This window comes from Peromyscus eremicus, chromosome X (genome assembly GCF_949786415.1).
Source record: "Peromyscus eremicus chromosome X, PerEre_H2_v1, whole genome shotgun sequence".
Taxonomy (NCBI): domain Eukaryota; kingdom Metazoa; phylum Chordata; class Mammalia; order Rodentia; family Cricetidae; genus Peromyscus; species Peromyscus eremicus.
In genome coordinates, this window is record NC_081439.1 from 10,283,333 (window position 1) to 10,299,058 (window position 15,726).

At 37.2% G+C, this 15,726-nt stretch overlaps 1 protein-coding gene across 4 annotated transcripts in view; it reads right to left on the reverse strand.

Moving 5' to 3' along the window:
- Sytl5 (synaptotagmin like 5) overlaps positions 1 to 15,726 on the reverse strand; it is a 342,067-nt gene that overhangs the window by 156,126 nt on the left and 170,215 nt on the right. For 3 of the 4 annotated variants that reach the window (XM_059250097.1, XM_059250096.1, XM_059250095.1), the window contains 5 exons: positions 11,347 to 11,439; positions 10,563 to 10,628; positions 7,746 to 7,924; positions 5,887 to 5,986; positions 4,033 to 4,194 (listed from right to left, as the gene is read on the reverse strand). In XM_059250097.1, the coding sequence (XP_059106080.1) occupies positions 4,033 to 4,194; positions 5,887 to 5,986; positions 7,746 to 7,924; positions 10,563 to 10,628; positions 11,347 to 11,439 (600 nt within the window). The remainder of the gene's footprint in view (positions 1 to 4,032; positions 4,195 to 5,886; positions 5,987 to 7,745; positions 7,925 to 10,562; positions 10,629 to 11,346; positions 11,440 to 15,726) is intronic. The other variant, XM_059250098.1, reaches the window with a different exon arrangement.

A 15,726-nucleotide genomic window follows, 5' to 3' on the forward strand; every position in this document is an offset into this window, starting at 1 on the left:
TCCAAACACAAGCCTTAATTTGCATAAGATGCCCTTTTTGATTTGTTGGTATAAATGTGAGTGCTGTGGTTGGTGCAAACATACCTTTCATTTGCATATGAGGCCTTTTGTGATTGGTTGGTATAAATGAGAATGCTGTGATTAGTCCAAACACAAGCCTTCATTTGCACAAGAGGCCTTTTTTGATTGGTTGGTACAAATGTGAGTGCTGTGGTTGGTGCAAACATACTTTTCATTTGCATATGAGGCCTTTTGTGATTGGTTGGTAAAAATGAGAGTGCTGCGATTTGTCCAAATACAGCCTTCATTTGCATATGAAGCCTTTTGTGATTGGTTGGTACAAATGTGAGTACTGTGATTGGTTCAAACACAGACTTCATTTCCATATGAGGCCTTTTTTGTGGTTGGTTGGTGCAAATGTGAATGTTGTGATTGGTCGAAACACATCTTTCCTTTGCATATGACACCTCTTATGATCGGTTGGTTTAGATGTAAGTGCTGTGATTGGTCCAAAGACAAGTGCTCATTTACATAATAATGTTATTTCTGACCACGATAAAATGGAAAATGCTGTGATTGGTCCAAACACATCCTACATTTGCATATGAGGCCTTTTGTGATTGGCTGGTATAAGTGTGAGTGCTGTGATTTGCCAAACACATCATTCATTTGCATATGATGCTTGTGATTGGTTGGTATAAATATAAGTGCTGTGATTGGTCCAAACACAAGTCCTCATTTACATAATAATGTTATTTCTGTCCATGGTAAAATGGAAAATGTTGTGATTGATCCAAACACACCCTTCATTTGCATATGAGGCGTTTTGTAACTGGTTGGTATAAATGTTAGTGCTGTGATTGGTCCAAACACACCCTTCATTTGCATATGAGGCCTTTTGTGATTGTTCAGTGTAATTGTGAATGCTATGTTTGGTCCAAACAGAAGCCTTAATTTGTATATGAGGCCTTTTGTGATAGGTGTAAATGTGAGTGCTGTGATTGATCCACACATAATCCTCTTTTGTGTATGAGCCATTTTGTGATTGGTATAAATATAAGTGCTGTGATTGATACAAACATACCCCTCATTTACATAACATGGTCATTTCTGTCCATGATATTATGGAAAATGCTGTGATTGTTCCAATACAACTCTTCATTTGCATAATATGATCACTTCTGTCCGTGATAAAAGGGGAAAATGTTGTGATTGGCCCAAACACAACCCTGATTTTGCATAGAGGTTTTTTTGTTACATGTATAAAATTGATGGCTGTAATTGGTTCAAAAATAAGCCTTCATTTGCATGAGAGGTTTTTAACTGGTAAAAAAACTTACCACTTCATGATTGGTCCAAACACAATGCTTCATTTGCATAGAAGGTTATTGTGACATGTATAAAAGTTTGTGCCGTGATTGATCCAAATACAAACCTTAATTTGCATAAAATCTTACTTCTGTTGGTGATAAAATTGAAAATGCTGTGATTGGTCCAAACACAGTCCTACATTTGGAAAGAAGGGCTTATGTGACTTGTTTAAAAGTGATGACAGCAGCAACAACAATGAAAGTGTGTTAATAGATGCATCCTGAGCAGTGAAAACAACAATAAAAGTAGTTGAACAGTTTGAAAGTACAAATGCAAGACCATGAGTAATGAAAGAAGCAGAAAATGTGGAGAGCTGCAGTTTTAAAAGGATAGGAGAAAGGAAACTGTTGATGCTATTCACTAGAAGGGTTCCATAGAATTGTCTTGAGGACCTAAGCTTCTCAGATATCAATTAGTATACAACACAATTGTGAACAGTAAGAAATTGGTTGGGTTTTTTGTTTTGTTTTGTTTTTTTCGAGACAGGTTTTCTCTGTGTAGTTTTAGTGCCTATTCTGGATCTTGCTCTGTAGACCAGGCTAGCCTCGAACTCACAGAGATCTGCCTGGCTCTGCCTCCTGAGTGCTGGGATTAAAGTGTGTGTCACTGTCACATCCTGTTGCTGTTTGCTTCTATTAAGCACCAGGTGACACAACAGCTATCCAAAACAGTGCTTTAATATCTTATTCCTATTTATATCTATCCAGGCAGAGCAAAAAGACCTTAGCCAGACAACTGATAACAATACTATACAAAAACAATGCAAAATACAGAAAACTGCTAAGTCTGCTAAACACTTTTATGGTAAGGCTTGTCATTCAGTTACAAATGTCTAATCCTGAATGACCAAATATTTTTTATATATGATATCAGGAAAAGTTAATGATATCATGAATTTTCTTGCTGGTAAAACTATAATTCCCTCTCTCAAACATTCATGTCAGCCACATGCTTACTATTATGCTTAAGAATTTGAAAACTTTATTTCATACATGCCAAATATATCCCCTAAAATTTTTATGAATTATTTACACTAACATTAAGGCCAGTTGTTTGATAACTCCACCAGAAAGTTGAATTTAACTTCTTTTTTTTTTTGTGGTTTTTCGAGACAGGGTTTCTCTGTGTAGCTTTGCACCTTTCCTGGAACTTACTTGGTAGCCCAGGCTGGCCTTGAACTCACAGAGATTCGCCTGCCTCTGCCTTCTGAGTGCTGGGATTAAAGGCGTGCACCACCACCACCCAGCTGCGAATATAATTTCTAAGTCTCAGCTTCTTCATCTATAATATGGGGAGAATATTACTTACCTCATGGGGTTATGACTATTAAGTACCAGCACTGCTGCCACTAATAGGGCTATGGCAATCATCACTTGGTTTTTCTCTCTAGGATTGTTTACTTTCCCATTAGTTCTATCTATTGGGTCTGATTTCTTTTGTGGAAATCCTACTATTATGACCAGACTATGTTTTAAATGTTTTTATTCCAACCAATGCATCTTACCCCATTGGTGAGTTATTAGCTCATGATGGGAAGGATAGTATAATTAGAGTTAAAAGAGAACCAGGCAGGCCAAAGGCATTGCTTTGACTATTGGAAAACCATTCTCCTTTTCTGAATAGTATAGTGCAGAGTATGGAATAATCATGCACTTACAGATAATAATGTACAGGTTTAGGATGTGTGGAGCTAGGAAGGGAGGTCAACAACATGTGAACCCTGAAATTGAAGCCAAAGAAGAGTAGAAAGCCGAGACTCTATGGTCTAGGTAAGAAGCTTTTATAGACAGCTTACAATGTGCTTAACACAGTGCTGACAGTCTTACAGAAAATGCTTATTCAAACATAATACCAGTCCTCTAAGAGGGACAAGCACTTCAGATCCCCCAGGTCTTGGAGTTGCAACAACAGCTACTACAGTGATGGTTATGTTACAAATTAGAGTACCAAGGGTTAGAAAGGAACTTGGCCAAGGTCACATAGACATTTTGAGGCCATGAGGGAACCAATGATAATCCAGTTCACTATCTTTGCCAAATGGTCTTTTGCACTACATATAAAGAATAATCTCTGGCAGCATGAATGTAACCTTTTCATTCTCCTTCTTACTTAAAAACTGATGGTAAATGTCAAGAAAATTTAGTTGGCTATAATGAATCCAAGGCATTGCTGTTCTAGGGTTGAACATGCTAGAACCTCTAAAGTAAAAATATTTTGGCTCATGGTCACTTTCTTGTGTGAGCCAAAGAGACCATTCCTGCTTATGCTGTGAATTGTAGAGAATGGGAAAGAGAAATAATGTTTTGAGATTGGTCATGCTCTATGGATTTGTTTTTGATGGCATAAAAACAAAGACTTTCTTGTTATAATGGGATCATATACTGTGGGTTTTTTTAGTAATCCATGGAGATCTTCAAATGATAAATGAGTTTCAGTAATAAAAGTTACTCATGTATGATTGCATGGTTTCTTATATTATACATGTATCTATGAAGAGCTTTTAAAATAATGGATTTATAATATCTATTAAAGATTATAATAATCTTTGCAAATTATTACTTGAAATTTAGAAGCCTTCAGCATCTTCAGGCCTGAAACATCAATTTTGCTCAGGTTTGTCTAATTGTGTAGCTGGTAGACTAATCTCAAAGTATTTCCTACCTTGGGCTGAAGCACAAACCACTCATCACATGGATTTTCAAAGTTCCATGAGTCGAAAGCAATCTCCACCTCTCCAAGGAAACTGTTGCGTCCAAAGCGATCATAGTGCCAGACTGAGAGCTGCAGAGTCCTTGTTTCCAGCTGGGTGTGGCTGATGGTATACTAAAAATGAGATGTAAATAATCATACTTCTCAGGGAGGGTTCTATCTAAATGTAGAGCAGGATGAATTTGCTTCACCAATTTTCAGATCATAGGCATCAGCAATATGAAAAAAACACTTTTATTTCTGCTACAATTGAAGATATGCATTAAAACACATTTTAGGTTATAGCTAGTTAAGAAATACATATATAAACAAATTATTATAGGGGTCAATACATTTCAGGAACAATATTGAAAGTATTACGTGATGAAGAAGCCTCTTTCCAATTTTAACTAGTTTTCTTTTGTTTTTTTAACCTGTTTGTTTTTAGTTTGTAGCTCTAGGTTTAATATAACAATACTCCAACTTACTTATTCATAATAAAAATCCTCAAATCCAGAAAAGTATTGACTTGAGAAATTTGTAGCCTAAACTTCATAAGGCCCAGTAGAAGTTAAAAGCTATACATAAATTGAGCAGAAAATAAATATTATGGGGCTTGCCTTTTCTTTTCCAGCAGAATGTTAACCACGACCACCTGACCACAGCTCTTCTAATCTTCCATTGTTCTGTATATCCATCTGGGTCACACTTCAGACTGACTGATTTCCAAGCTTGGCTTTGTATGTATCCCTGTCCCAGCTGTTACCATCACGGTTAACTTTGGCTCTCTACTCCCTTAATTTATCTGTCACTGTGTTTATCTGTTCTGTTTGGGCTCATCTTTGCTATCCTATTATGGCCACTGGATTCACACTCAGCCTGTATTTGTTCATTTTCCATTTGCCCTGCCTTAATATTGGCCCCTGCTTCCACACACGCCTCTAATAATGCATGTAGACTCATGGCTTTCTTCTATTACTACCACCCAATGTGATAGACTCTGAACCCATTACTCTGGGTACAAGTCCAAGCATTTTCCTATGATTATTAATATATTTTATCCTTCCTTTGTATTTCTTACCAGGCCACATGGATCCAGAGTGAGAGAATGGATTGTTTATGGCTACCCATTAGAAATAGAAATTTCTTTAGACTTTAGAACCTAAGGTCTGGTTCATGTTTTATCTAGGCATTTTCTGAGACTTCTCAAACCTGACCTTGCGTTGCTAGTGTTCATTAACAACACACCTATACTTAGCAAAACTCAGAGATCCTAATAAGAAACAGCACATAGCCCTTGTTAGCAAAGCAATAAACATGTACAAAATGATTTACTGAGTTAATGACAAACTCCATTTAAGACAATGTCCAAGAAAGCAGATTTCTCAAAGGTGCAACTTATTTTTGTGACAAGATATACCAGCCTAGATGTAATTTGTAATTTCCCTGGCTCATGTTGACTTAAGGTACAATCCTAGCAACAGTGGAGAGTGACCAGAGCAAGGATAGTTTGCTTTTTTCTTTTCCAGAAATTTCCAGGAAAGCTAATAGCATTCATATTCTAGCTTTCCAAAACACACATAAACTTTGAAATGAAAAAATGTTCCATTTAGTTATTTCTTCCTTTCTGTTTAGTATTTTTGTATTTTTGATACAGTGGCTAGTCATATTCTGTAGGCCAGACTTGCTTGAATGTCCTTATGCTATCTCAGGCTAGCCTTGAACTCTTAACAATATCCCTGATACAACCTTCTGGCCTGTTGTTAATTCTAAATCAAAGAGGTTCTAGTTAGTATGATGCGAGTCCCTGTGATAGTATTTATTTACCTTTAGTGTTTCGTTGAATTCTGGATTGGTACCTGTCCTGATTTTGGTCTTGCGCTTATTGTTTCGGGACTTGTCTGGAAGAAGGTATGACTTGACATAACTGTGAATAACAAGGGATAAAAATCATTATTTGCAAACATATACTTTGCTAGAAATATTCTAGGACTTCAGTGAGTAAAGGGAATGGAGTAAGTGGATAAGAGATGGGAATGAAGAGACTTCAGTCTGTGTAATAGGGTATCATAAATATAATGATGGGCTTTCTATAAGAAAGAAGCAGTGCTGTATATTGCTAGAGAACAGGCTCTGGCATCAAGGAAGTTGTTTGGGACCACCCATGTATCACTGTTTTTGATAGCCTTGGGCTTTGACCTTTTCTATGTCTGTTTCCTCAAGTGTAGAAAGTGGGATAGCAACAATATCTAACTCATGAAACATACATGAGGAACTGCCATTTTGTACTACTACACAAATGGAATCTGCTAACTCAATGATCTCATAACCCGTTCTGGGATATGTGTCTCTCCATTACTTGTCCTATCTTCTGATGTCAGGGCATGGGACCAACTGCAATGAGTGAATGAAAGAAAACAGTGAAAAGGAAGAAATGGAAAATGACAATCTGACAGAAATTCAACCCAGTCACTTGACTATCTTAGAAGTTTCTTGGGACAGGGACATCAGAGAAGACAGGGGTATGCACAAAATTGAAATATATTATACCAGAGTTCTGAAGCACATCTATTGGGGCTTTAGATGGTTCCTTTCCATGCTGGCCAAAATAATTGTATTTGTCATTTACCCATTTGAAATCAAGAGACTATGAAATGAGTAAAAAGTTACACCTCTCCCTGAGAAGCAATTTATGATTGATAGCTGCTGGGAGAGAGAAAGTGGCTTTCTTCAATGGAGTGACACTGGGTATAGTTAAATATACTTCAAGGCAGGCTTCATGCTCAGGAGTAGTTGACCAACACAAATTGAACTTCATGTTTTTGTTTTGTTTTGATGTGTGTGTGTGTGAGTGTGTGCACACACACACACTTTTGTTCTAAGAGAGAGAAAGAACATAAAGTCGGTAGGGGGAATCTGGGAGGGTTAGGAGGGGAAAGAATATAATCACAATATATTGTATGAAATATATTTTAAATAATCAACACAATACACTTAGAAATGGTGGTGTATGCCAATATGTCAGTTTTTCTTCCTCCACAAGTGGCCTCTGTGCAAGCTAAAAGTCAGTCCTGAATCATATAATGGCTTCTTTCAAATCAGGAAAACAAGGAAACAATATTTATACTCAAACTCCAGAGAATATTTACAAGTACAGTATAGGAAGGAAGTTACATGTAGCTTTCTTTTTTCTTTTCTTTTCTTTCATTTTGTTTTTTGAGACAGGGTTTCTCTGTGTATCCCTGGCTGCCCTGGAACTCTCTTTGTAGACCAGGCTGGCCTCAAACTCACAGAAATCCACCTGTTTCTGCCTCCCGAGTCTGAGTGCTGGGATTAAAGGGGTGCGCCACCAACCATGCCAGGCTGCAAGGAGCTTTCTAAGAAGGTTTTTGCTTGTTTGTTTGTTTGGGGGGGTTCAAGACAGGGTTTCTCTGTGTAACAGCCCTGGCTGTCCTGGAACTCGCTCTGTAGACCAGGCTGGCCTCGAACTCACAGAGATCTGCCTGTAGAACTCTGCCTTCAGAGTGCTGGGATTAAGGGTGTGCGCCACCACCTCTGGGCTCTGAGAAGGTCCCTAACTGAAGGAAATTTTTAATCTCTTCTGAAGAGGAAATGTGCATGCCATGGAAAAAGGAAGACAGAGAAGGCAGTGCTGGAGACAGTTGTGGAACATCCTATGTCCTTACGCATCTGTCCTCTGTTTCTTTTCATCTCCTATGGCCAGGTTTCTGCAGTTCTTGACAACAATGTAGAGGCTACCAGTTTTGTAGCAGTAGCTGATGTGGAGAAGAATTTCACCAGTGACCTTCACATTGCCATAGTCTCCTGTCTCACTGTAAACACTCATCATGCTGTTAAGGCTGGTCTGGAATAAACGAGATGGAAGAAGTCACCCAGAGCTCTTCTGTGGCTCTATTCACAAAACCCACCCTCTTTAGTCAATTCCAATTGATGCTCTATGTCACTAGCAGGGGAGTCAAAGGGGGGAGGCAGCAAGTCACTAGCTTTGCTTGTTTTGCTGGCGGTGCATAAAATTCTAACCTGAGAAGAACCCCCTGCTTAGCTCCATTGGTAAGGGAGGCAGGAAGCTTGCTGAGAGAGGAACCATCTCCTCTGGCTTAGCTGAAATCCTTCACTCATGCCTTCTAATGAATACAGAGTTATGCGGGGATTTCTAATGTAATCTTGCTTTTCCATCCCTGTCACTGTCTGCTATTTGCTGCTAGACTCAAATGCAATCTATTCAAATATCTTGAATATAACGATCAGGAGAAAGAAAAGTTCACTCCATATTATGAGTTAACAAAAATCTTAAAATGTCTTTCTCTACACTCACAGGGTATATGCCATCAGTTCTCAGGGAGCTACAGCTGCAGCCTTAACAAAGGTATGGCAGGACATCCTATACTCATGAGGGTGTCAGTTCCCCAAATTAGTAGCTGTGTGGCTACATAGGTAGTCCAAGACCCATGGCTTTGAAATTCCGTGGAATAGTAAATGACCAAAATACAGCACCAAAAAATTAAGTACCTCATTTAATCAAAAATATAAAAAAATTCTATAAGGATTAATAAAAATTTTGTCAAGACATTTATAACATAAGATACATATTTTAAATCAATGTAGCATTATTATTCAGTGCTAGAAAAAAAAAGACTTTGTATCTTAGTAACATGATGGACACAAAAGACCAGTGACATTCATGAATGATACAGTAGTTTCATTACCTCTCATTCACCACTGAGAAGCAAAGACTACAGTAGTACAAAGCGCTTAGAACTGTCATTCATTCATATAGATAGATACATAGACTTGAAAACTATCTATGGATCATCTATCTGTTGTATATCATATGTGGATACATGAGTGTATCTATGTATCTATATTTCTACTTATCTTACTATGTGTCTGTCTACTTGTCCATGATTGGATCTTATTGCTATTGTTTTACAAAGGCTATTATGTTTCAAACAAGATGTATTTTTTTTCAAGGAACAGGATGTATCTGACTTAGCTCATAATCGCTTTTAAAACAAAGTCAAAGGCAAGAATGAACCAAGAATTCTAAAATTGCATACAAGCTATTTCTTAAAGAGAGCCAACAAGTAACAGAATTTGTTGCTCCTATTCTTAAAGTAATGCAACAGAATTTTTAAATGTTAACTACATAATAAATCTACCAGGGATCATTTTAGAATGAAGATTAAGTCTGGGATAGTCTGACATTTTAGTTTTTCTACAGACAGCTAGGTCTTATGGATCCAAATAATGTGTGCTTGTACCCCAGGGTACCACTGTAAACTCATGGGAGTACCAAAATATATTTGAAAGGGAAACACAGCTACAGCAGTATCCATCAGACAGCATACAAGGTTGGCAAAGCACTAACTAGCAGCCTGTAGTGTCATTTTTAATACCATACTTTTTCCAGTGAATTACTATTTGTGATATGATGAGCTTCTGACAATTTCTTCAATCTAAAAAATTTTCATTAAAATCTATATAGAATGGAGGTGTGGTGGTACATATCCATCATCTCAGAACTCAGGGGATGAAGGCAGAGGGGTATTGTGTTTCTCAAACAAAATGAACTTTTCTCAAGCCAAAAAAGCAGAAACATTAATGGGGAATGTTACGTTAACATGTGATATCTGGTGAGATTCTACAATCTGACAAACTACGTAGTACTCAGCAAGTACACACATCCTATTAGTAAGTCATGGAACAACTCAAGAACAGAATAAAAAATTTACCTGAATTATTCTTTTTCCAAATAGCTACTAAGTTCAGAGGATGTAAGTGCTTATTAAGTTTTTGGGAAACCAGTGCTTATTTTTCACATAGGAGTTATATTAGAGAATTACTGAGATTCTAGGGGCTGTATAAATTGAGAAAATTTGGGGTCCATGACTATACCATAGTGTTGGTCCATGGACAATGGTTAAAATCTTAAGAGCTTCATGAATTACCCTCAACCATATTACACATGAAGAAACTCTACTTCACAAATTTGTTAGTAATACTAAGTCATAGAGGAAAGTTCTGGGTTTCTAGTCAAAAGTCCTATGGACCACAACTCACTGCCCCCTTGTATAACTGACCCATATTTTCAACACAAGCCTCTGTAACTATATGATCAGAGAGGGATGAGGGATCCCTATGAGTAGAAGAAAATTTAAGAAGTCACAAAACTGAGACTTAGGGGGATTTAAAGTAGTTATGACAATTTTACTACTAATAAACCACTTTTCTTTATCAAGACATAGCTGTGACTTAAAATGGAGATGCTCATGTTATCAATAAACCATTTTGGGACATGTCTTTTGACTGGTACTCAGATTTAACATTTAATGAACTGGAATACTTGAGATGTGTCAGCTCATAAATCCCATCTGTATATCAGCCAGAAAACAGGTGGAACTGCTCATTCAACCACATGGCCCAAACCATGGAGCTTATGAAGTATGGTTCAGAAGAGGGGAACAGCAAGGGTGAAGACTCACGGTGTCTGAATCAGCATCAGGCACATTTAGGTAGCTCCTCTTCCTATCAGATCCTGCTTGGGAGTTCTTTAAGGATGCCATCCAATGACCAAAAGAAAAAGGGTATTAGAGCATAGAAATCAGAGAAGCAAAGAAAGCACAGGTACACAGGTAGATACAGGCATGTTGGTTGCTAAAGGCTTGCCCTCAAGGGGGAGCTTCAAATCAAGGCCAGAGCAGAATTTTCCCTGAAGATGGTGGGAAGCTCTGGACAGTTCTTTTAAACAGGAAAGAAATCAAAGTAGGGATGTTTTGTAGAAAAATGGCTTGCAGTAGTGTGGAGAGCCATTAGGGAGAAACTTATCAACAGGGAACTAGAATAATTTATAGACTTGAGATGACTTGGCCTAAGTTAGAAAATAAAGAAATTTAAGAATTTCGACAGGTGTTTATGAAGCAATTGTGTATGTTTCTAGGAGTACCAAATGACTCATGCAACTGTCAATGGTCATATCATGGCAATTAGCCTTTCTATCTCCTTTACCATTTAATTCTTTGTGCTGTGACTCTTCAAATTCCTCTTATCCAGTTCTTTATAAAAGGGGAATGAAGAGAGTTCAAAAGCTGCCTGAGGGTCACGGCAGAAGAAGGAAGGCTTCAGGAATTAAAATAGAGTGCAAGGTGGTGTATGGCATAGGGCAAGTAGGAACTTACAACAGCTTGGGACATATGAGCACAACTTCCTGTCTCTTGAAAACGCACAGGGAATAAGCAAGAGAAAGAAAGTTCCCGGGAGAATGCTTACCGTTGACAGACCAGTTGCCAGACTGTGGGGGTTTGCAGAAAACCCAGAGGACACTAAGTCATCAGCACCATCTTCAGCCTCTTCTAGGGAGTTCTAGGAAAGGATGTAAACACTAATGATACAGTTTATTTCTACCCCAGGAGGATTTCTTTTACATGAAAAAAGATTAATTTCACTAACACATGGAAAATGAAAGAAAAACAGAGAAGGAAACTCTTTTAGGTTTAGGTTTTTCACACTTCCTGTTAATCTTAATTATGAAATCAAAGGAGTAGACAGGGTCTGGGCATTGTAGGGTCTCTTTCCTGGCAATACTTGCTTGATGGAAAGAGTACGAAATTTGGAATCTTACAGACCTGGGTTTAATTCCCACCTCCCTAGTCTCTAAGGCAATCCACTTTGGACAATACACTTGTTATTTTTAGTTAAGACTTGCACCTCCACACACACACTTTCTCTCTCTCTAGTCTCTCTCCACCCCCTCTCTGTTATGATTTATTTCCTATCTGAATAATTTTTAGCATTGTATTTTTACCATAAAAATTCATGAATGATTTTTAACTTACACCTTTTTGTTTTTGATGCTTAATATAACTGCTATAGGAGCAGTGACCTTGATTGGTATTTTTAACAGAATTTAAAGACTTGCATAATATGTATCCTTTATTTTCTGCTTCTTTGATCTTAGCTTTATTCATATAACTTTACCAATTTATATAATGACATTTGCTTTTAAAATCTTCTGAAGCAGTTCTAAGATTTCTTTCTTTTCGTAATTATATTTGAACCTAAACTGCCTTCTATGTAGCCATTTGTTTGGTATGTCTTGAAGGCCCTGTTATCTTTAAATGGGCTTTTTAAAAGTTTTGGGTTTAAAATAATTTTCCTTCAATACTTTGAAAATATTATTGTTTTCATCTTGTACTCAGTATTACCATAGAAAACTGATACTAATTTGATTCTTGTTTATTTGTATAAAATAAGATTTATTTCTATAAGTTTTAAGACTTTTCTCTTATATTTGATAGTCTTTGACTTTAATGTTTCTGGGTGTGGATTATTATTTATTTATTTATTTATCATCTTGGATACTTTCAAACTAGACATTTCTTTAAAGTACGGCAAAAGCATCCTTACTGTTGCATCAACTAGTACCTTTTCTGTATTTCTTACATTTCCTACTTCTGAGTGTGCGACTGCAAAGCGGTTACAACACAAACTGCTAGTCATCGCATTTCTTGACTTTCTTTTAAAAGTAGACTATTATGAAAACTTTCAGGCATCAGATGAGATGGGATGTGTTCAGAAGCGTGTTCATGCATTCAGAAAAGTAGAAAGATTAATATAATGAATCCATAGTGCCAACCACTCAGCCTTAAAGTCTTTTACACATGAAGATGAATATTTATTTTATTATTGAATGTAGGGTGCCCATACATATGCTCAAGACAGAAGTTCTTCCCAAATATATGATTCATAAGTATTGAGGTCTGTTTCCATTTTTGTAACAGTGTTTATAGGAATACAAATACTTTTAATCTTGATGAAATTCAGTTTTTCTTAGCTGTATTATGTGTTATAATTATGGAGCTCTGTTTAAGAGCTCTGCTGTGGTGAAGATTTTCTCCTAGGTTTCCTTTGAGAATTGTACAGCATTAGTTCTTACATTTGGATGGCTAATTTTGAATTGATTTGTAAATTTTGTGCATGATATATGTGATGCAAATAAGAGCCTTTGTGCATGTTTTTTGGCATACAGATATCCAATTGTCCCAGTATAATTCATTGAGATTACTTTTCCCCAATCACAAGAGACTATATGACTATATGCATTTGTGACTGTAAATGAAGTAGTTGAATTTTAGACTTTCAATTCAATTCCATGTATTACCTATACTTATAGTTATTCATAGTTGAAGTTACTTAAAATCTAGTAGTGTAAATCATCCAACTTTGTTATTAAATTTTTTTTCTGGGCTCCTAGCATATTCATATGAATTTCAGAATTCTCATGTCCATTTATACAAAATATCTTAGTGGAATTTGATTGGTATTATTCATCTTAAAAACACAACATTTTCTAACCTATAAACAAAGTATTTCTCCATTTATTCAGGCTTCTAATTTAGTTCAATAAAATTTTATAAGTCGGGGATGGAGAGATGGCTCAGCGGTTAAGAGCATAGGTTGCTCTTCCAGAGGTCCTGAGTTCAATTCCCAGCACCCACAGAGGGGCTCACAACCATCTGTAATGAGATCTGGTGCCCTCTTCTGGCATGCAGGGACACATGCAGGCAGAATACTGTATACATAATAAATATTTTTAAAAATTTTGTAAGTTACAAAGTATGCCTCATACTTTTGAAAATATACTCATTTCCCACTTTTTTCAACTGTTTTTCATGTTATTGATAGTATTACAGTCTTAACTTGGTTTTCCAGTTATTTGCTGATAGTATATAATATAAAACTGAATTTTACATATTAATCTTTTGTCTTGCAACCTCAGTGAATTGGCTGCAGTCATATCATATTTTTATATCATTTAGGATCTTCTACATGTAGGATCACATCATCTAAAAATTATTGACACTGAGAACCTTTACTTTTCCCTTGCCATTCTTCCTGTGTAATGCTGAATGAAGGAACCCTGCTTTGTTTACTAGACTTAGTATTTATTCATTTTTGCCATTAAGTATCATGTTCATTGTACTGTCCACACATGCCCTTCATCAGGCTGAGGAAATTCTCCTTCTTTCTAGTTTGTTGAGGTTTTATTATATATACAAGTGGGATTTTTGTCAAACAATTCCTCTCCTATTGAGATGTTATGGTTAATAACTTTTTAGTACCAGATTCATTTAATTTTAAAAGCTTCATATTTTATTTGTATGTGTATGTGCCCACAGAGGCCAGAAGAGGGCGTAGATCCCCTGGAACTAGAATTATAAGTGCTTGTGAGACAACTGAGTTAGGTACTAGGAACAAATTCAGGTCCTCTCTAAGAGCAGCAAGCACTCTTAACCTTTAAGCTATCTCTCCAGCCCCTACATTCATTTATTTTTAAATGATCAATCAACCTTGCTTTTATGGAGTAAATCTCACTTAGTTATAGTATTTGACCCATTAGTTAATCAATCAATTAATTAATTAATATACTTATTTATTTACAGAATGGGGCTTACTGTGATTTTATTAAAGACATTTGTACCTGTATTCATTACGTGTACTGAGATATTGTTTTCTGTTCTTCTGATGCCTATCTAGCTTTGTTAACCAGTGAAGTAATGGATGACACAATCAATGTGGAAATACTTCCCCATCAACTTTCTGAATGAATTTGTGAATTCCATGATTTCTTCTTCAAATACTTAATGGACCAGGCCTGGTGGCTCACACCTCTAACATCACTATTTGGGAGGTTAAGGCCAGAGGACTGCATGCAAGTTTAAGGCCAGCCTGAGCTACATAGTACCAGGCTAGTCTGGGTTGCAGAGTGACACTGTCTACAACTGCAATAAGCTCAATATCATTAGTAAAACTATCCACATCTTGGATTTTTCCATGGGAAATTTTAAGGTTGACCTGAAGAGGCTTCCACACACAATTTAAGTTTGGCCTAAAGGTTTTTCCATACAACCTACCTACTGCAACCTAACTTGATATGTAAATAGCTGTAACCTAGTATTGTAACAGTAGTTAAGTCTCAGCCAATCATAAGCAGACAATTGTAAAATCATTACTAAGACAGACAAGCTGCATACGGAATAGGTTACCAAAAGCCAGCTCAAGCTCCAGGGGCAGGTCCTGATCCCACTGCTAGGAGACTCAAAAAACAGACCAAGCTACACAACTGTCACCCACATGAAGAGGGCCTAGGTTGGTCCCATGCAGGCTCCCTAGCTGTGGGTCCAGAGTCCATGAGCTCCCACAAGCTCAGGTCAGCTGTCTCTGTGGGTCCCCCTGTCACAACCTTGACCCCACTGGCTCTTACAATCCCTCCTTCCTCTCTTCAACAGGACTCCCAGAGCTCAGTCCAGTGCTTGGCTGTGGATCTCTGCATCTACTTCCACCAGTTATTGAATGAAGTCTCTCTGATGACAATTAGGGTAGTCAACATTCTGATTTCTCATGCTGGGTTGCTCGGCCAGCCTCGATGCAGGAGGAGGAGCTTGGGACTGCCTCAACTTCTTTTATTAACTACCATGGGAGGCCTACCCCTTTCTGAACTGAGACAGAGGAGTGGTTGAGGGGAGGTGGATAGAAAGGAGATGGGGGAGGAAACAGGAGGAGAAGAGGGAGGGGAAACTGTAGTCGGCATATAAAATAAATGAAAAAAATTTAATAAAAAAAAAATTGGAAACCTAAAAAAAAAAAAAA